The sequence below is a fragment of the Narcine bancroftii genome, chromosome 8 (genome assembly GCF_036971445.1).
Source record: "Narcine bancroftii isolate sNarBan1 chromosome 8, sNarBan1.hap1, whole genome shotgun sequence".
Lineage (NCBI taxonomy): Eukaryota > Metazoa > Chordata > Chondrichthyes > Torpediniformes > Narcinidae > Narcine > Narcine bancroftii.
Window position 1 is genome coordinate 65,987,116 of NC_091476.1, and position 22,308 is coordinate 66,009,423.

The following is a 22,308-nucleotide window of genomic DNA, read 5'->3' on the forward strand; positions in this document are numbered from 1 at the left end:
GTGTGTATGTCTGTGCGGGCATGTGTGTGTGTATATGTCTGTGTGTGGGTGTGTGTGTGTGTGTGTGTGTGTGTGTGTGTGTGTGTGTGTGTGTGTGTGTGTGGGGAGGGGTGTGTGTGTGCCTGTGTGTTTGAACTATTAACAGCGAGTGTGCGGGGATGAACGAGTGAGCATGTCCACTCTTGCTGTGGACAGCATGCCCAGTGACGCTCTGCGCCCCGGACCCCCCTGGCCTACGCGCGGTCTCTGAACCTGGAGCCAGTAGCGAGAGAACAACAACCAACTTCCCAACTCGAAACATACAGGTTTAATTGTCTGTACTAAACAGAGGGTTACAGGCAATGTCACGAGTGTAAAACATAACAAAACCATGTAAAAGACACACACACATAATGATTCCCGCGCAAATAACAGGGAATACTAAAACTGCAGATCAGTGAGAGAGATGGGTCATTTGAGGCCTCGGTATTTGGGCTGTCAGCAGCTTCCCTGTGGCTGAGGTGATGGATGAACCCCTCACCCCCCCCCTTCCAGACCCCACCCCTTTCCTCCATCTCCTCACCCTCCCCAGGACCTGGGCTCTCGATGTACAGAGAGCCTTCATATTCCAAGGGCCCCAGAGAGGGGGATGTGGGTGGGAAATGCTCTCTCTGACGTGTCAGTGATTTCTGGGAACGTGGGTGGGGGGGTCGCACCCTTCTAGCCTGCCGGAATGGTGGGGAGAGAGATCAAGAGGGCACGCACTCCCTTTTCAGACCTGACCCCCCCCCCCACCCCCCCTCCCCCATACTGGCGGGACGTTATGGTGAGGTTGAGCAAGACGTTGGCATGGCCAAATTTGAGGCATGGTGTGCAGTTTTGGTCACCGAACTACAGGAAGGGACAAAGAAGATTTACTAGTATGTTGCCCGGACTTCAGGGACTGAGTTACAGGGAAAGGTTAAACAGGTGGGGACTTTATTCCCTGGAGTGTAGAAGAAAGAGGGGAGATTATGAGGGGGACAGACAGAGTAAATGTAGGCTGGCTTTTTCCCACTGAGGGAGGGTGACATTCAAACCAGAGGCCACGGGGAAAGGGGAAAAGTTTAGGGGGAGCGTCTTCACACAGAGAGCGGTGGGGGTGTGAAACGAGCTGTAGAGGTGAAAGTGGGCTCAATTTTAACATTTAAGAATTTGGACGGGGGAGGTATTGTGGGATATGGACTATGTGCAGTTCATTGGGATTAGGCAAAATAATAGTTCAGCACAGAATAGATGGGTCGAAGGGCCTGTCTCTGTGCTGTGGAGTTCTATGGTTCTACCCTCCCCCTCCCCATGCCTATGACCTATTCTGGATATCGGAGCTCCAAAGCGCTTTAACAAAAATAATTTATCTTTGAAAGCAAATTTTTCCTTTGATCAGTACCCAGACGATGGGCTGAATGGCCTCTATCAGCGTTAACTATGGGGTGGGACCTGGAACCAGGACAGTTTGTCCCATTGGGTGAGGCTTGGCCAATTGCCTGCCTGGACACCTTGTTGGCTCTCCAATTGGAGAGGAGGTGGGGCACGTGACTGACACGCCAGACCTCCAGTGGCAGGGGAAGGGACAAACATGAGTGTCCAATGGCGGAGGGAGCAGTGGTGGTGGAGTGAGTGGGGAGATGGACAAGCGCTTTGGTCTGCCAATGTTGCGCGCACTCCCCCCCACCACCCTTCCCACTGTCACAGCCTGCCTCCTCTCCTCTCCCCCCTCCCCCTGGCCTAACTACACTTACAGGACTGCACCACCATGTCAGACAACTGCGCGACCTTGGGCCGTCGACCAACGTAGTACATGACGGCCAGCGAGTCCAGGTCATTGGCCACGCAGCAGGGGGAAGCAGAGGCCTTGGGATTCCTCGAGCTGTAGAGGTTCAGGATCTGTCAACAGCAGAGAACAATGGGGGCATGAGAGCGAGCCCGTGGCGTTTTTAAATTTGGCCATGCAGTACGGTATCAGATCCTTCCAACCCACGAATCCATGCAGCCCAATTGCACCCATTGACCTACACCCCCCCGGTACATTCCGAACGGTGGGATGAGACCCAAGCAGACGGGAGAAAGTGCAAACTCCTTACAGACGGCATGGGATTCGAGCCCCGGTCGCTGGGTTGTGCCAACCGTGCTGCCCCATTTGCGGGCCGGGGGCTCAACCAATGAGCGGAAAAGGCAAGACATTCCGCAGAGTGAGCGATCAGTTGTAACGGAGAAAAGGCAGCAACATTACGCTCGGGTGAGGGTCATTCAGGAGCCCGATGACAGTGGCAAGGGAACTGCCCTTGAATCTGACGGTCCGATGCCTGACTTCGACCCATCTGGTCTCTTTCCCTCCAGTTGTTGGCGTGGCGGTTAGTCCAACCCCTCGACAGTGCCAGCAACTGGGACCGGGGTTCCAGTCAATTGCACCCAATCGACCTACAATCCTGGACGTGCGCTGGGGGACACTTTGGGCCCCCGATTCTGTGGGTTTTTTTGCAGGAGGTGTCAGAAGCTTGGGGGGCAGGAAGTGTTGAAGAAACCGAACAGTCGCAGAGACTTGGACAGTTTAGGGGAGGGGCAAAGAAATGGCAGGTTGAGAAACATACGGTTGGACATTGTGGACGAGGAAATAAACAGGCAGATTATTATTTGGGCGGGGGGACAATTGGGAAGTGCAAAGGGACTCGGGGATGGAGGTCCTTGTGCAGGATACCCTAAAGGTTAACCACCAGGTTGGATCGACAGTAAAGGAAGCGAACGCTATGTTGGCCTTCATTTCGAGGGGAATCGTGTATGAGAGTAGGGAGGTGTTGACGAGGCTCCATGGGGCACTGATGAGGCCTCGTTCGGAGTACATGTGGGCAGTTTTGGGATGTACTGATGGAGGAGATGGTACAGAAGAGATTGACCAGGATGGTCCCGGGAATGAGGGGGCCAACGTACAAGGGGTGTTTATCAGGTCTTCGACTCTATTCATTGGAGTAGAGAAGAATGAGCGGGATCTCACAGAAACTTTTCGAACGCTGAAAGGACTGGACAGAGTCGATATGAATAAAATGTGAATCCAGGATATGAGGGCACGGTCTTAGAATGAGAAGGTGCCCATTTAAAACGGAGAGGAGGAGGAATTTCTGTGGCCAGAGGGCGTTGCCACCTACAGTGGCGGAGGTCGGATTAACAGGGATCTAATTAGTCAGGGGATCGGGATATGGGGAAAAGGCTGGTTTGGAACTCGAAGTGGACGGTTTTGCTCAGGGTGGAGAGGCAGAGCGGACTTGATGGGCCGAATGGCCTGCTTCTGGTCCTTTATCGTGTTATGCGTGTGCGCGCGTGCCTGTGTGTATCGAGATAATGTGTGTGCGCGCGCGTGTGTAACGGGAATGATGGGATTAGAAGCCAGGAAGTAGGATGGTCTCCGGGCTTCGATGTTTCTCCCCCCCGACCAGCTGCCGTGTGTGAGGAATCTCCCGGCTGCAGCGCCGGACTCACTTTGCCGCGCAGAGTGTCCGAGCTCCACAGATACAGGCAGGGTCCACCGCAGAAATTGGCCTTGTAGCCTTTGGGTTCCCGAATCCACTTCCAGTCAAGGTCCCGCCGGAAATCCACATAGAGGTTGTGCAGACAACATTCCTCCTCCAGGGACCTGAGACAGAGGGGGGAGGAGGGGTTCATTACTCACGGGCCGGACCCCTACACCCCACGGCCTGCTCACCACCCCCTCCATTACCCCTCTGCCTCCTCTCCTCCCATTTCACCCCTCTCTCAAACGCCCTCTCCCCACCTCCCTCCCCTCTGTCCTCCACTCTCCCCTCTCCCACCCGACATCTCCCACCCCACATTATCCCTCTCCTCACCCCCCACCCTATCTCCCCTCTGCCTTCTCTCTCCCCTGCCCCTCCACCCCCTCCCACTCTCTCCTCATCCCCTCTCCCCTCCCCTCCCCATTTCCCACCCTCAACCCTCCCCCCAACCTCCTTACCCCCTCCTCTCTCCACTCTTTCCCCTTCTTTCCCTCTAACCATCCCTCCCCCTCTTTACCCTACGCCCCTCCCCTCTCTTTCCCCCTCCCTACCCTATGCCCTTCCACCATCCCCCCCCGTTTCCCACCCCCTCACTTGGAGCAGACGTCCCCGTCGGTCGCCCGCTTGTGCCTCAGCTGGTTGCTCCTGGCCTCAGCCTGGAGGGGCTGCAGGAGGGTGAAGAGGAGGTGGGGGGTGCGATGAGCAGCCAGTTGCTGCAGCCTCTCCTGCCGGAACTCCTTGTAGGGGTCGTCGTCAATCCCTGTGGCAGAATGGGGGTGGGGGGGGGGGCGGCGGGTCAACTGGTGGGCAGTGAGAAGCAGCGCCGGCCTGTCCCGGGGCGGAGTTTTCCCTGTGGGTTCCTCCTGTGCACCAGACACCCACAGAGAGTGATCTGCAACCCCTCCTGTGTAATATGGGGTATCCCAAGCTGCACAGTAGGATGGGGTATGTTCCGGTGGGGGGAGGGGGGAGGGTTTGGTGAGGGGTAGGGGATCCAGAGGGGGTGAGGGTTGGCTCTCCAGGAGGACGGTGGAGTTGAGTGTGGGGGCGAGGTTGGGCCAATAAACAGGGAGGAGGATCATAGGGTGAGGAGTCAGAAGGGGGATTTTGAAGGAGGGGTGTGAGGGGACCGGAGGGGGAGGGGAGGGGGTGGGATGGACTGGGAGGGGGAGAGTGGACGGATGGGGAGGGGATGAGAGAGAGTACAGAGTGGGAAGGGACGGAGTGGGAGAGGCAACGGGAGGGGATGGAGTGAGAGTGGACAGAGTGGGTGAAGGGACGGAGGGAGAGGGGAAAGTGGTGGGAGGAATCTGCAGGGATGGGGAGGGGGCCAGAGGAGGGGGGTTCCACCCACCGGCGAAGCGAGCCTCCAGCTCCTCGGTGCGGTTGGGCACAATGTTGTTGGAGCTGGTGATGAAGGTGCAGCATGGACAATGCACGCTGATCTTCAACCCCTGGTTCTTGTCTGTGGGGGTGGAGGGAGATGTGACTTCGTCAGTGGGGGTGTCGCAGGACTGTTCCCCCACCCCCACCCCCACCCCACTCCACTCCCGAACAAGGTCTGCCCTCCCCCCTCTTAACCCTCCTGCCCCCTCCCACCACCACCCATCCAGTGCCCCTGACACCCTCGGGTGCCGCCCCAGCACCTACCTCGGTGCAGCAGCCACTCGCTGACCGTCTGGGTGACGTCGAAGGACAGCCACTCGCCAGCTGCCCGGGGCCTCACCACCCGGCTCTCCACGTAGCGCTGGGCGGGCGAGGCAGGGTCCCGGCCCTTCAGAACCTGGGGCAGGCAATGGGAGGCCAGTGAGCAGCGAGATGGACAGCTCCTGGCTCCCACCCTCCCTCCCACCCCTCCAACCACCCAGCGGATGCCACCTTGGGACAAACCCTGGCAGCTTCAGCTTCAAACCCCAGCTTCAGGCCCTTCCCTTGTGGGGGGGGGGGAAAGGATCACCTTCACTTTCATGGAGATGCCCCGTGGCCTCTGACGCTGCCATTAACTGCCAGGGTCCAGGGCTGGAGTCTGCCATCAGGGTCGGGGCCTGGATCTAGTGGGTGAGGCCCACACCTGGAGAGGCAGGACCTGTGTCCAGGATGTGAGGCCTGGACCAGGAGGTGGCCTACTAGAGAAGCAAGGCCCAGGCAAGGATGCAAGGCCTGGCAAAGAATCAGTCTACTAGAGAGTCAGGGGCGTGGGCAAGGAGGTGGACTACAGGAGAGGAAGGATGGATGCAAGGCCTGTTCAAGGAGGCGGCTTTCTCGAGGTGCTGGGCCTGAAACCAGAGAGCGGGACCCAGGCCCCAGGAGGTGGTTGACTGCAGATGCAGGGCCTGCATCCAGGATGAGAGGCCTGGGCTAGGAGGCGGCCTGCTTCAGAAGGCAGGGAGGGGCAGGAAGCGATGCCCGAACCCGGAGTTGGTCAGGGGTCAAGGCTGACTGTGCTTCTCCTGCCCTCTCACCCAATATCCCCTCCACCCTCTCGCCCAATACCCCCTCCAGCCTCTAGGGTAAACAACCCCTCTCCTCCCTCTGCCATAGAGGATTCTCTCCGAATTTGATCAAACGCTTGACCTGTCTGGTTCCCTATCTGTCCCACCTTCCCCACACCCACCTCCTGGAGGGGGCTCTCTCTGTCTGGTTTCCTGTCTGCCCCACCTTCCCCACATCCACTTTCCTTCGGAGGGGGTCACCCAGTCTGGTTCCCTGTCTGTCCCACTTTCCCCCACCCATTCCCCTTCCCTCCCCTCCCCTTCAAAGGGTCTCTCCCTGTGAAAGCTGGTTTACACTCTCCCCAATGCAACCACATCTCTGCAGTAAGGCGGTGACCAGATGTGGACCTGGCGCCCGAACTGTGGTCTGACGAGAGTTGTGTACCAACCTCCATGCCCTCCTGGTCTCGGTCTCGCTTGCAAGCCCAAGATCCCCCTCCCCCCCACCCCGTGGCTTTTCAATGCCTTCCTGCCAGAAATCGGAATTCCCCCTTCATCACTCAACATCTTCCCACTGTGATTCTGCCGGCCAAGACGTGGAACTGGGCCACATCTCAGGATTAAACTGTGTTGGCCACTCATGCAAACCCGAGAAAGTTACAGGACTGAAGCAAGCCCCTTTGGCCCTTCTGGTCTGTGCCAAACTATTACTCTGCCCAGTCCCACTGACCTGCAACCTCCATACTCCTCCTTTCCAAATTCTTCTTAAACATTAAAACGGAGCCCACAAAAGCTTGTTCCACTTTCTATGTGAAGAAGTTCCCTCGTTCACCCTTAACCCATGTCCTCTGGTTTGTATCTCACCCATCCTCAGTGGGAAAAAGCCTATCTACATTTACTCTGTCCGCCCCTCTCATAATTTTAAATACCTCGATCAAATCTCCCCTCATTTTTAAATGCTCCAGGGAATAAAGTCCTAACCTGTTTAACTTTTCCCTGTAACTCAGTTCCTGAAGTCCAGGGAACATCCTAGTAAATCTTCACTGCCCTCTTTCCATTTTATTGATCTCTTTCCTGTAGTTTGGTGACCAAAACTGCACACAATATTCCAAATTTGTCCTCTCCAATGTCTTATACAACTTTACCATAACATCCCAACTCCTGTACTCAAGACTTTGATTTATGAATGACAATATGTCAAAAGCTCTCTGTACAACCCTGTCCACCTGTGACGCCACTTTCAGGGAATTGTGTACCTGTATTCCCAGATCCCTCTGCTCTACCACACTCCTCAGTGCCTGACCATTCACCGTGTATGTCCTACCTTGGTTTGTCCTTCCAAAATGCAACACCTCACACTTGTCTGCATTAAATTCCATGTCATTTTTCAGTCCATTTTTCCAGCTGGTCCACATCCCTCTGCAAGTTTTGAAAACCTTCCTCGCTGTCCACAACGCCTGATCTGCCAACGCTGATCCAATTTACCCCATTATCATCCAGATCAAAGATATAGATGGCAAACAACAATGGTCCCAGCACTGATCCCTGAGGCAACACCACTGGTCACAGGCCTCCAGTCTGAGAAGTAATCATCCACCACCACTCCCTGGCTTCTCCCACTTATATCTTCCTGAGTCTCAATATTTCCTTCCTGTTTTCAGAGGGATCGGTTCATCTACTTACTGATCGTTCCCATGGGGTTCCTTCCTCTCCTCCCCCCATCCAACTTTGGACCCTCACCATTGTTTTAATGCAGCCAACACTAGCAGGTCCTTGGATTCTGCTCCTTCTCCCTCCCTTCTTCCCTCCGTCTGTCTGTCCCTCTCTCCTCCCTCTGTTTGTCCATCCCTGTCCCTCCCTCCCTCCATTTATCTTTTCCCATTCCTCCTCCCCCTCTCCCATGTCTGTCTTTCCATTCACCCCTCTGTCCCACCCTTTTCATTTCTCCTTCCTTCTCTCCCTCCATCCTTCCCTCTGTCTGTCTCTCATTCTGTCCCTCCCTCCCTCTCTGTTCATCCCTCCCTCTCTCCCTTCCTGTTCATCCCTCCCTCCCTCCCTCTGTCCATCTCCCTGTTCATCCCTCCCTCCCTCTGTCCATCTCCCTGTTCATCCCTCCCTCCCTCTGTCTGTCTCTCCCTGTTCATCCCTCCCTCCCTCTGTCTGTCTCTCCCTGTTCATCCCTCCTTCCCTCTGTCTGTCTCTCCCTGTTCATCCCTTCCTCCCTCTATCCTTCCCTGTTCATCCTTCCTTCCCTATCTCCCTTCCTGTTCATCCCTCCATCCTTCCCTCCCTCCCTCTGTCCCTCCTCCTCTCCCTCTGTCCATCTCTCCCTGTTCATCCCTCCCTCTCCCTCCAACCCTCCTCACTCTCTGATTCTCTTCCCTCTTCTGCTGTCTTCTCTCCCTCCGATCCTCCCTCCCTTCTCTTTCCCTACCTCTGTCCATCCCTCCTCACTCCCTTTGACTCCCTCTGTCCCTCATTTCTCCATCTCCCCTCCCTCCTTCATTCTTTTGCCCCTCCTCTCTCCGTCTGTCCCTCCTTCCGTTCATCTTTTCCTGTTCCTCCCGCCTCCTCCTCTCCCATGTCTGTCTCTCCCTGTTCATCCCACTCTCCCTGTCCCAGCATTTTCATCCCTCCTTCCCTCTCTCCCTCCATCCTTCCCTCCCTCCCTCTGTCTGTCTCTCCTATTCATCCCTCCCTCTCCCTCTGGCCCTCCCTGTTCATCCCTCTCTCACTCCCTCTGTCCCTCCCTCCCTGTTCATCCCTCTCTCACTCCCTCTGTCCCTCCCTTCCTGTTCATCCCTCTGTCTTTCCCTCCATCCCTCCTCACTCTCTCCCTCTGTCCATCCATCTCTCCCTGTTCATCCCTCCCTCCCTTCCTGTTCATCCCTCCTTCCCTCCCTCTCTCCCTCCAACCCTCCTCACTCTCTGATTCTCTTCCTCCTTCATGTCTTGCCTCCCTCCCCTCCCTCCATCTTCCTCCTCCCTCCCTCATTCCTCTGCCCCTCCTCCCTCTGTCTGTCCCTCCATTCCTTTTCCTGTTCCTCCCTCCTTCCCTCCCATGTCTGTCTCTCCCTGTTCATCCCTCTCTCCCCCTGTCCCACCCTTTTCATCCTTCCTTCCCTCTCTCCTTCTGACCTTCCCTCCCTCTGTCCATCTCTCCCTGTTCATCCCTCCCTCCCTTCCTGTTCATCCCTCCATCCCTCCCCAATCTCTCCCTCTGTCCATCTTTCCCTGTTCATCCCTCCCTCCCTTTCTCCCTCCCTGTTCATCCCTCCATCCATCTCTCCCTGTTCATCCCTCCATCCTTTCCTCCCTCTCTCCCTCCTCACTCTCTCCCTCCCTCTATCTGTCTCTCCCTGTTCATCCCACTTTCTCTCTCTCCCTTCCTGTTCATCCCTCTGTCCTTCCATCCCTCCTCACTTTTTCCCTCTGTCCATCCCTCCCTCCCTCTGTCCTCTCTCTGTTCATCCCTCTCTCCCTCTGTCCTTCCTCACTCTCTCCCTCTAACAATCCCTCCCTCCCTCTATCCATCTCTCCCTGTTAATCCTTCCCTCCCTCTGTCCCTCCCTGTTCGTCCCTCTGTCCTTCCTCACTCTCTCCCTCTATCCATCCCTCCCTCCCTCTATCCATCTCTCCCTGTTCATCCTTCCCTCCCTCTGTCCCTCCCTGTTCATCCCTCCGTCCCTCTGACCATCAGCCATTCTTCCCTTCCCCCCTCTCTCCTGTTCATCACACCCTCCTTTCTGCATCGATCCCTCCCCCTTCTCTCCATCCGTTGGAACAAAGAGTGAAATCGCTGGGAAAAATAACATCCGAATGGGCGATGCTGCCATCATAGGGGGTCACCGTGATGCCATCACAGTGCCAGTGACCGGAGTTCAAATCTGGCGCTGTGTGTAAGGAGTTTGCATGTTCACCCCATGTCTGCGTGGGATTCACATGAGTGCTCCGGTTTCATAGAATATGACAGTGCAGGCCCTTCGGCCCTTGATATTATGCTGACCCATATATTCCTTTAAAAAAGTACTAAACCCTCCCTACTCCATAAACCTCGATTTTTCTTCCATCCTTGAGTCAATTAAATGCCCTCAATGTTTCAGCCTCCACCACCATCCCCCGGTAAGGCATTCCAGGCCCTCACAACTCTGTGTAAAATAAACTTACCCCCAAACTTCCCTCCCTTCACTTTGTACAGATGTCCTCTGGTGTTTGCTGACCCTGCCCTGGGAAACGGGCGCTGGCCATCCACCCTGTCTAAGCCTCTCATAATCTTGTTGGCCTCGATCAAGTCTCCTCTCATCCTTCTACACTCCAAAAAGCCACAGCTCTGCTAACCTTGCCTCACAAGACTTGTTTCCCCAATCCAGGCCACGTCCTGGTGAATCTACTCTGCCCACTCTCCACAGCTTCCACATCCTTCCTGTAACAAGGTGCAAGGTGACCAGAACTGAACACTAAGAGAGGTCTCAGCAGAGATTTATAGAGTTGTAACTTGGCCCCTCTACTCCTGAACTCGACTAATGAAGCCCAGCGTCCCACAGGCCTTCTTAACTGTCCTGTCAGCAGGTCCGGGCCCACCCAGTCCCATAGATTATCCCATCGGCCTTCTTAACTATGCTATCAATCTCTTCCTCCCCTCTCACTGTGCATGTTCTTCCTCACTCCCTCATCTTTCCATCCATCCCTTTCCTCCCCTAATCAACCAGACCTCCCTTCCCCTTGATTACTCAGTCAATGACCCCTCACCCCTTGGTTACCCAGTCAATGACCTTTCACCCCCTCGGTTACCTGGATGATCATCCTTCACCCCTTGATTACCCAGTCAATTACCTTTCACCCCCTCAGTTACCTGGTCAATGACCTTTAACCCCTCGGTTACCCTGTCGATTATCCCCATCCCTTGGTTACCCGATCGATGACCCTTTGGTTACCCAGGCGATGAACTCCCTCACCCCTCGGTTTTCTGGTCAATTACCTTTCACCCTTCAGTTACCCAGACAATGAGCCCCTCACCCCTGGATTACCTGGTACACTTCAATTCTCTGCTCGGCCACTTTTGCCTTTTGGTGTCGAATTCGGAAGAGGCGGAACTGCGCCTTCACCAGCTGGGACACATTCCTCTCCAGGGTCACCAGGTCAAAGTTGACCAGCCGAAAGTACGGGTTGTAGAGGCTGGTGGAGATCATATCTGGCGAAGGGATGCGAGAGGGGGAAAGAGTGTGTGAGAGCGTGGGAGAGAGAGAGAGGGAGGGAAGAAGGAAAGGGGAGAGAGGGAGGGGAAGGGGAGAGGGAATGGGGTGAGAGAAGGGAGATAGTGGGTGAGAGGGAGAGGGGAAAAGAGTGAGGGAAGAGATGGAGAGATTAAAGGAGTGGGACAGAGATAAGGGGCAGGGAGGGGGAATGAGTGAAAAGGGATGGAGAGGGGGGAAGGGAGATTTGAGAGAAAGGGGAGAGAGAGAGAATAATGTCCCTCCTTAGAAATGTTTTGAGTGAGTTCTGTTACTCTCGGTAGATCAATCCAGACCCATACAGAACCCTCATTGACATTTGCCCCTGCGCTCCTCAGTTCCTCCATTTCAGGGCACCATAATGTTTGGGAGAGAGCAACAGTCAAGTATATTAAAGAAACCAGCAGGAGCTGGAGGATGGCTGCAGTAGAGGTCTGGCAGAGGGAAGATTCTCAGCACCTGGTGATGTCTTCAACCAGTTCTCTGCAAGGGATATCCAACAAAGTATGAAAAATAGACCATTGCTAACATGATGGTGGCTGAAAATGAGGGGAACTATGTATAAAAAGGGCTGTAATTCCTACATGGTCAAACCAAAATGTGCATAGATACCCTTGAATAAAATCTGGAATTTGCACCTTAATCGCATGTGAATGGTTTGATTACAAATTTAAAAACTGTGGAGCACAGGGGCAAATAAAGGGGGGAAAAGTGTCTTTGTCCCCAACATTATGGAGGGTGTACATGTTGCTGGGATTTGAGAGTGAAGATCATCTCTCCCCTCCCCCCTCCCCCCCCCCCCACCACAACACCCTTCCTCTAAGTAGAGCTCGCCGAGAGCATTTGATCTGGGGAATGAGGGACAGTGGCTCTCATCACCCACCACGAACACCACCACAGAGGAATAACCATCCCAGAATCCTTTGCAGCAGCGAAGGCCTTCTATCAAGGCAGTGCAGGGTGTTGCGGGGGCAGGATAGTGGAAAAATCTTCAGATTTCCGATTTATTGTCAGAATACGTATGCAACATCACATACAGCCCTGAGATTCCTTTTACCCTGCGGGCGTGGCTGAATTCTCACTAATTGGTAGGGCAAAAATTAAACTGTACAGAGTGTAAATGTGTAAACAAATAAAGAACAGGAAACAGGTAATGAATGTAAACAAACTGACTGTGCAATATAGAGAGAACAAAATAAAGTGCACAAGTAAGAGTCCTTAAATGAGTTCCTGATTTAGTTTGTCATTGAGGAGTCTGATGGTGGAGGGGTAGCGGCTGTTCCTGAACCTAGTGGTGTGAGTCTTGTGGCACTAAGACCGCTTTCCTAATGGGAGCAGCGAGAACAGAGCGAGTGCTGGGTGGTGTGGGTCCTCGATGATCGCTGCTCCTCTCTGACAGCAGCATTCTCCATAGATGCTGTCAACGGTGGGGAGGGTTTTTTCCGTTATGTTGCCCACTACCTTTTGGAGGGCTTTACGCTCACAGGGGAACTGGTATCCCCCGTACCAGGCCATGACGCAGCTGCTCAGCACACTTTCCACTGCCCCTCTGTTGGAATTTGCCAGGGTTTAACCCAACCTCTGCAAACTTCCTGCTTTTATATCATTATTATCCATAACTTCTGCCACCTAATTATCTTTCTTTTACACATTTTCATTTATTATATATTATTTTGCCCATTTTTCAAACTGTACAAATATATTTTGCAACTTTTTGTGCAATTATTCCGAACTGTGTTTAACGTGTAAACTATTTGCACAGTGACTGTTCAAAATGTATTCTTTGTTTTGTAAAACCGCGTGCAATGTGCGATTTTCAGAAGTGTTGCATATTATACATGCCCAGTGTACTTATTTTCCCACAGAACATTACAGCGCAGAAACGGCTCCCCCAGTCTCTGCCAAACTAATTTTCTGCCTCATCCCACTGACCTGCACCCAGTCCATCGCCCTCCGTAACCCCCTCCCATCCACGTACTCATCTAAATCTCTCTTAGATGTTCAAATTGAGCCCACATTCACCATTTCAGCTCATTCCACACCCCCACCACTGCTCTCTGAGTGAAGAAGTTCCCCTAAACCTTTCCCCTTTCACTCTTTTAACCCATGTCCTCTGGTTTGTACCTCACCCACCCTCAGTGGGAAAAAGCCTGTCTACATTTACTTTGTCTGACCCCTCATAATTTTTAAACACCCCGATCAAATCTCCCCTCGTTCTTCTACACTCCAGGGAATAAAGTCCTAACCTGTTTAACCTTTCCCTGTAACTCAGTTCCTGAAGTCCAGATAACATCCTTCTCTGCACTCTTTCAATCTTATTGATATCTTTCCTAGTTAGGTAACCAAAAATGCACACAATATTCCAAATTTAATCATACAACTTTAACTTAATATCCCAACTGCTGTACTCAAGACTTTGATTTATGAAGGCCAATGTGCCAAAAGCTCTCTTTACAACCCTGTCCACCTGTGATGCCACTTTCAGGGAATTGTGTATCTGAATTCCCAGATCCCTCTGTTTTACCACACTCCTCAGTGCCCAACCATTCACCGTATACGTCCTTTCTTGGTTTGTCCTTCCAAAATGCAACACCTCAGACTTGTCTGCATTAAACTCCATCTGCCATTTTTCAGCCCATTTTTCTAGCTGGTCCAGATCCCTCCACAAGCTTTGAAAACCTTCTTCACTGTCCACAACGTCTCCAATCTTTCAGAATTTACCAATGAACAATATAGACTTACACATTGATGTCTTTAAATTAATTTCACAGTGTTTTGTTCAGAATATTCTTTGAATATTGTGTATGTAGTGACAGATTATATCATATTTTATATGTTTTTGAAGGAGATAGATTATGGGTTTTTTTTGGAGTAGGTCACAAACAAACACGAACAGATCTCATTTAAAATGCCAGAGCTTGGCTGAAGCCAGTTATGCAGGCACTGAGAGCCTTTGCAAAGACAATAAAACAAGGAGACTGCTTCGCTAAAGAATTTCAAAAGCAGGTTTTGAAAGCAACAGATGAACGGGCTCAGAAGTTTGGGCCCGGTTCTGCTATCCGTCTGGTTGCAGTTTGCTATTCTCAGAAGGTCATGTGGTTTTGCAAACAGGAGGGAGAGAGAGAGAGAGAGGAGAGATCAAACAGGCTTTCTCTAAGGGAGAGAAAGAACTGGTTTCTGCAGTCATGGCAACCTGCTGGCTTGTTTAAACCCCATTTTCGAAGATGGGTTATGAGTTGTGAGTTCAGCCTGTTGAAAACCCTTGTGGTCCTTACAAAAGGAATTGGTTGGCTAGAGTATTTCACCTGAAATAAGGGAAACAAGAGGTGACCTGCAGAAGAAGAGGTTATCATTTGGAAAACCCTGATGGGGCAAGTTTCTTCGGCAAAACTCTGAAGTGGCTGATCGGAGGGAATCAGTTTGTGTCCAATGAGCAACAAATCTCTCTCTGAGAACCGACAAGAACCTTCCTGAGTGGTAACCATTTAAGCACCAGAGCCTGGTGAAAATTCATAAATGGTAAATTCTGTGCACAGTATAATAATTGCCTGATACCGGTGAAGATGGAGGAGTGAGAAGTGAGATTGGACTGTGAATCAAATAACTTTTCTGAACTTACACACACATTACACACACATGCGCTTAGAATTAGAAGAGCATTAAGTTAATAGTAATAAGTTAGAGTTTGATCTTGTTTTTAAGTTTAAAGATAATTAAAAGCAACTTTTATTTAAGTAACCATTTGCCTTAGTGAATTTCTATTGCTGCTGGGTTTTGGGGACCTCTGGGCCCATAACAATGTTCATCAAATATTTAATAATCTTATTCATGCCCTGATCATTTTTATATCTTATTTTGCTCATGTTATAATTCCATGCACAATATAATGTTTATTATTTATTTATGATATAAATAATGGTATACTTCAAAATAATATTTGCATTATTTTAATATCTAATGCAAAATATAATTATTTTCATAATTTATTCAAAATATATTATAATCATATGGATATTTTTAAATATATGCATTTATTTTAATATCTTGTGCAAAATGTACTTATTTTCATAATTTAAGTTAGATATTATAATCTCATGGTATACTTATATTCTAAAAATTACTTGCATTTACAGTACAACTCTGATTATCTGAAATCCTCATTTATCCGGAATGTCATCTTTGGAGCTGAACTGACTGGGGACCTTGGGCTCCCGGCAGCAGGAACTGGAGCCTCGATGGGGAGGTTTTGGCAATCGGCAGAGGCCAGCATTGTTTGGGTGAGAATCTAACATTATTTTAATGCTCTAAAGGCCTTTGCTTGTCATTTGTTGGTGTTTAAACACTGATACATACGAGTTGCTGTTGCAACCAGGCTGTTTTTAACTGGTCCTGACCATTTCGGATAATCGTTGAAATATCATGCAAAATATGCTTATTTCATGATTTATTCTTTTAATTCGTACCTGGTTTGCCCTTTCAGCACAGCAGACATATTTAGCACATGAAAATCTACAGTGTGGTCCAGGCCCTTCAGCCCACAGTGTTGTGCTGACCCAATAACCTTCTCGAACAAGTCTCTAAAACGATTCCCAACTGCACAACCCTCCGTTTTTCCATGTACCTACAACATATAATGGTCATACCTTGAAGAAGGGCTCAAGCCTGAAACGTCTTGACCGTTGCTACATAAAAGGGCCCTGTTTGGCCTGCTGAGTTTCTCCAACTTTGTGTGTGCTCTTACCACCGTATCTAATGGTCTCTTCAATGATCCTGTTGTCCCCGCCTCTCCCACTGTTTCCGGCATGCACCCACCACCCTCTCTGTGTGAAGAACTTACCTCTTATGCCCCCTCCCCCTGCACTTGCTCCCAAGCACCTTAAATCGATGTCCCCTCGTGTGGGGAAATAAAAGCCTCTGGCCATCCACATGATATCATTTTGTACACCCCTTTCAGGTCTCCCCTCATACCCCATCGGAGAAAAGACCAAGTCCTCTCCACTTCTCCTCAGGAGGTGTGCCTTCCAATCCAGGCAGCATCCTTGTGAATCTCCTCCGCACCCTCTCTATGGCCTCCCCATCCTTGCAGGAGTGGGGTGACCAGAACTGAACATGATATTCCAAGTGGGGGTCTAATTGAGGTCATGTGTCGCTCCAGCATTACCTTACGGCTCTCGAGCTTGATCCCACAGTTAATGGAGGCCCACTTTTGTATAATAATGCTGGACAATGAGGATTTTTCTTCCTGAACACTGTTACATCTATTTTATGGATTTGGGGCTGCTGGTCACGAAAATCACCTTAAAAGTTTCCTGTCACGTACCTATTTTTTTTAGATATAACCCATTTTTGTGATTTCCTGCCATATTTTAAGCCTACTTCAAGTGCACGAAGCCACGAAATGCAGCACCTCATTGAAAATTCATTTTCTGCATTCGCACATCTTCCCTGCTGATCTTGGTGTAGTCAGCGATGAACATGGTAAAGGGTTTCACCAAGATGTTGCGGCCCTGGAATCGGGGCGACTGGAACCCATTGGTGCCGGTCGACTGTTGCTGGACTCTGACATGAGAGGCATCAGATGCTGAGTACAAATGAAAATCAGCGGCAGAACATTTTTTAGGTCAGTTGGGCGAATGCGTCAGCGTCATTATGCGATTAAACATGCTAAATTCAACAGCAGTTAATGTTTCTCCAACTTCCTATGTGAGGCAGAAAATCTGAAATTATATTTTGTGTTCAGCTTGAGACTCATAAACTTCTACAGGTGGTACCGCGGGGAGCATTCTGGCCGGTCGCATTACTGCCTGGGACGGAGGCGCCAACTCTCAGGGCAGGAATAAACCCCAGAGGGTTGTTATCTCAGCCTGCAACATCATAGGCACCAGACTCCACTCCGAAGACGTTGATATGAGGCAGTGTCTTAAAAATCAGCCTCCATCCTCAAAGACCCCCAGCACCCAGGCCAGGCCCTCTTCACTCTGCTACCATTGGGGAAAAGATCCAGGAGCCTGAAGACGAGCACAATAGCAGCTTCTTCCCCGCTGCCATCAGTTTCCTGAACAATCAATGAACCAAAGACCCTGCCTGACTTTGACTTTTTCTTGCACTATTTTTATTTATTAAACTGTGGTTCTCAACCTTTTTTCTTTCCACTCACATCCCGCTTTAAGTAATCCCTTTGCCATCAGTGCGCTGTGATTAGTAAGGGATTGCTTAAGGTGGGATACGGGTAAGTTTGAAACCCACTGTTTTAACTGTCCCTCATGGACTTGTTATGTGCAGGGTTTCAGAACTACCAAAGGAAATGGGCCAACAACAATTTTTCTCAAGCCATTTATTTCAGTAACAATCTAGTCTAGAGCAGTGATTCTCAACCTTCCCACCTTAATCAACCCCTTACTAACCACAGAGCCCCGATGGTAGAGGGAATACTTAAGGTGGGATGTGAGTGGAAAGAGAAAGGTTGAGAACCACTGGGTTAGTCGTTTTTTTTCCAAATGCCACATTTGCACATCATTAAATATGTACATTATTCTGTAATAAACTAAATTTATTCACTAAATATGTACATTATTCTGTAATAAACTCTGCTCTGTGTGTGGATCTTCACATTAAAGCATCTGGAGAGTTTGTCAACGAGCTTTGTAAAGGCTGGTCTGAGCGGCAACGTGGATCTGTTCCAGTCCGCCCGTTACTGCAACAGGCCTGTGGCGGATGCCATCTCACTGGCTCTACACAAAGCCTTGGAGCACTTGGACAGCAGGATGCTCGTCCCCGACTACAGTCCGGCATTTAACACCAGCGTCCTGTCAAAACTGATCAGCAGACTCCCAGACCTAGGACTTGACACCCCGCTGTGTAGCTCGATCCTGAATTTCCTCACCTCCAGACCACAGTCAGTGGGGATCGGTGAGAACATCTCCTCCACAGTCCCCATCAGACCACCACTCCCTGCCCTACTCACTTCGCACCCACAACTGCGCAGCTTGGTTTGACAACAACACCCATCTACAAATTTGCCGACGGTACCACAGTTGGGGGTTGTATAAAGGAAGGGGATGGGTCAGAGTACAGGAAGGAGATTGAAAACTTGGCCGAACAGTCCACCAACAACAACCTCACACTCAATGTCACCAAAACCAAGGTGTTGGCTTCAAGAAGGGAAAACCAGAAGTGGACGACCCAATGATCATTGGGGGATCAGAGGTGAAGAGGGTGAGCACATTTACGTTCTCGGAAGTTACTATCTTGGACCCAACACACAATGGCATTGTGAAGAAAGCCCGTCAGTGCCTCAACTTCCTCGGGAGTTTGCGGAGGTTCGGTACAACGCCGGAAACCCTGGCAAATTTCTACAGAGGTGCGGTGGAAAATGTGCTGACCGGCTGCATCACCGTCTGGGATGGGGGACACTGATACCCCCGAGCGTAAAGCCCTCCATAAGGTAGTGGACCCCAGGATATCACAGGCAAAACACTCCCCAACATCTAGAGGGGACATTGCCGTCAGAGAGCAGCAGCAATCATCAAGGATCCCCACCACCCAGCACACACTCTGTTCTAACTGCTGTCGTTAGGAAAGAGTTCTCAGTGCCACAAGACCCACCCCACCAGGTTCAGGAATGGCCACTCCCCCTCCACCATCAGACTCCTCAATGACAAACTCAATCAGGGACTCATTTAAGGGCCCTGACGTGCACTTTACTGATTTTCCTGTATCGTACAGTCAGTTCGTTCACATTCATTTTACAGTTGATTATTTACACATTCAAATGCTGTGTAGTTTTTTGCACTGCCAATTAGTGGTAAATTCTGCCATGCCCACAGGAGAGAGGAACCTCAGGGCTATACAAGAGGTCGTGCAAGTGCTGACAATAAATCAGAAATCGGAATTGAATGAGGTTCAATTTAACCATTTCCAGCCCCTTCAGTGATCATCATATGTAAATTGATGGCTGTTATTTGTAATTAACTTATTGCATCTCATGAAAATAAGAATGTTTTGTTTAATGGAACAACAAACTGATCAAAGATTTGAATAAAATCTTAATACGTCACTTCGTAGAATGCGATCCTACATGTATTATATTAAAACATCGTTACGAAGGCCTATGGGTCATTAGTCGGAGGATTGAGTTCAGGGGTAGAGAGGTCACGTTGCATCTCTACAAATCTTTGGGGAGGGACCCCCCTCCCCCACTGGGAAATCTATGGGCCTGGATCCCTCTCGCCCTCTGAGCGAGGTAACACTCTCTGCTCTATGAAACTCAGGCGAGTCCGCACTCAGTGTTCAATGTCCTGGTCACCCCATTACTGGGAGCTATGGAGCGGACGTGAGGCCTGGGTTGGGAAATGTTGCACAGAGCTGGGACCTACCACTTTGGAGCATAGAAGGATGGGAGGCATAGACAGGGTGGACAGCCAGCGCCTGTTTCCCTGGGTGGGATGGGCAAGCACCCAGAGGATGGAAGGGAGGGAAGTTCAGGGGTAATTATTTTTAATAAGGGAGTTGCGGGGGCCTGGAGCCCCTTTCCAGGAATGGTGGTGGAGGATGAAACTTTAAGGGCATTTAGGAAAATAGGGAGGGTTTTTTTGGAAGGAATATTCAGGCCAGCCCAATGTCGAGAGCCAAAGGGCCTGTACTGTGCTGCTTTGCTCTAGGCAAAGTCGGTACTTACTTTCTCGGAAGCTCGCAGGGACCATGTCGAGTCGATACATCTGCTGGGCATAGTACTGGAGGCTGGCGCTGTGCTGGCACAGAGCGTCCCGGCGCCGGGCATTCTCCTTCAGCTGATCCCGGGTGCTGTTGTAGAGAAGCAGTACCTCCAGTGGCACCTCATCCGGCAGGTCATCAGGGTCGGGGGCCTCAGAGAGATGCAGCTTGCTGAGGATCTGCCCCCGGATGGCTTCGATCCGCCGGTACCGGTACAGGTCGGGCTCCAGTGCCTGGCATGTGGAGAGAGCCTCAGCCCGCCGGGCGCAGCCCAGGACGATCAGCAGCAGGGGGAGCGACATCAGCTCCTGGTGAGAGGGGAGGGGTGGAGAGAGTGGGGTGTGGTGGGTTCCGGACAGGACCCGGTCAGAAGTGCCCGGGAGAAGGTCACTCAACAAGGAAGCGATGAGCTTGCGGCGATCGGTCACCACTCGCCCACCCTCCTGTATCCTCAGCCTGTTCCTCTCCCTCTGTTCCCCCCGGTCTCCTCTCTCCTCCCCGACCTCCTCCTTCTCTCTCTTACCGTTCACACCTTTTTCTCTGCCCTGCCCTATTCACACCTTTCTCTCTTCTCTCTCTTCCTATTCACTTTTCTCTCTCCTTCTAGCTCTCTCCCTGTTCACACCTTTCTTTCTCCTTCTTTCTCTCCCTGTTCACACCTTTCTTTCTCCTATCTTCTCCATTCACACCTTTCCCTCTCCTTCTTTCTCTCCCTGTTCACACCTTTCTCTCTCCTATCTTCTCCGTTCACACCTTTCTCCTTCTATCTCTCCCTGTTCACACCTTCTCTCTCCTTCTCTCTCTCCCCTGTTAACACCTATCTTCCCTGTTCACACCTCTCTCTCCTTCTCTCTCCCTGTTCACACCTTTCTCACTCTCCTTCTATCTCTCCCTGTTCACTTTCTCTCCCCTGTCTCCTTCTATCTCTCCACTTTACCTTTCTTTCTCCTGTCTCCTTCTATCTCTCTTTCCACTTTCTCCTTCCTCTCCACCTTCCTCCTCTCTCTCCTTTTCACTATCTCCCCCTCTCTCTACCCCACGTCAGCTTACTTTTCTCTCTCTCTCCCCTCCTGTCCCCTTCTCTCTCTCTCACCTTTGCCTCCTTCCCTTCACGTCCCCCGCTCGCTCGCTGCCCGACTCTCCGCAGCCCGTCGCCGACCCCACGCACTTTATTGTGGAGTCACCGGTGTCCGCATCCCTGGGATTCCCCGGCCCGCGGGGCTGGGCTCAGAGAGAGAGGGAGAGAGAGAACTCCGCGGTTTGAAGGCGGCCCTTTCGGATACCATCCGCGCAGTGGCGGTGGGAGGGTGGGAAGGAGAGAGGGGTGGGGGGAGGAGGAGAGAGAGAGAGGAAGGAGAGAGAGGAGGGGAAGGAGAGGAGAGAGAGAGAGAGAGGGAAGGAGAGAAAGGGGGAGGAGGGGGAGAGCAAGAGAGAGGGGAAGAGAGAGGGAGGGGAGGAGAGAGAGCGAGAGGGAAGAAGAGAGAGGGAGGGAGAGGAGTGAGGGGGATGGGGAGGGGGAGAGGGGGGAGGAGAGAGAGCAAGAGCGAAGGAGAGAGGGGGAGAGGGAGAAAAGGGGAGAGAGCGAGGGGGAGAGAGAAGGAAGGAGAGGGGCATAGGAGGAGGAAAGGAGGAGGAGAGACGGAGAAAGAAGGAGAGGAGGAGGAGAGAGAGAGGAAGAGAGGGGGCATAGGGAGAAGAGGGAGAAGGAGAAAGAGAGGGGGAGATGGAGATAGAGGGAGTGATGAAGGAGGAAAAAGAGGGGAAGGGAGTGAGGGAGGATAGGAGGAGGAGGAGAAAGAGGGGAGGAGGAGAGAGAGAGGGGAAGGGGGTGAGGGAGGAGGAGAGAAAGAGGGAGGGAATAGAGAGGGGAGAAGGGGAGAGGGAGATAGAGAGAGGGGAGAAGGAGAAACTGAGAGAGAGAGGGGAGGGGAGAGAGACTGAGGGAGGGAAGGAGAAAGAAAGAGGGAATAGGGAGATGGAGGGAGAGATGGAGAAACTGAGTGAGGGAGGGAGAGAGAGAGAAAGAAGAGAGAGCAAGGGAGAGAGGGAAAGAGAGGAGGAGAAAGAGGAGAGAGGGAGTGGAGAGAAAAGAAAAAGGGTGAGGAACAGAAAGAAGAGGGGGCGGGAGGAGGAGAAAGGAAAGAAAGAGAGAGGACAGGCAGAGAGAGAGAGTGTGTGAGAGAAGGAGAGAGAAAGTGAGGAGAGAAAGGAGAGAGGGAAGGGGAAGAGAGAGAGTGAGAGGACAGATGGGGTGAGAGGGAACAGGAAGAAGGGGGGGTCACGAGTGAAAATAGAGGGGGCAAAGGAAAGGAGAATGAGTCTTTAGGAGAAATGGACAGAATGTGGGGGAGAACGTGTGAAAAAGAGAGAAGGTGGGAGAGAGAGATGGCAGAGTTGGGGAACTACAGAACA

General features: G+C 51.4%; 1 protein-coding gene across 1 annotated transcript; it reads right to left on the minus strand.

Moving 5' to 3' along the window:
• Nucleotides 1-545: 545 nt before the first annotated feature.
• Nucleotides 546-21,339, minus strand: LOC138740796 (transforming growth factor beta-2 proprotein-like). The gene is made up of 7 exons (XM_069893898.1): nt 19,862-21,339; nt 10,981-11,144; nt 5,172-5,304; nt 4,876-4,986; nt 4,116-4,281; nt 3,490-3,643; nt 546-1,902 (listed from the first exon to the last, which is right to left on the minus strand). The coding sequence occupies exons 1-7, from the start codon at nt 20,196-20,198 to the stop codon at nt 1,744-1,746; spliced, it is 1,224 nt and encodes a 407-aa protein (XP_069749999.1). The 5' UTR covers nt 20,199-21,339; the 3' UTR covers nt 546-1,743.
• Between the last annotated feature and the right edge of the window lie 969 nt (nt 21,340-22,308).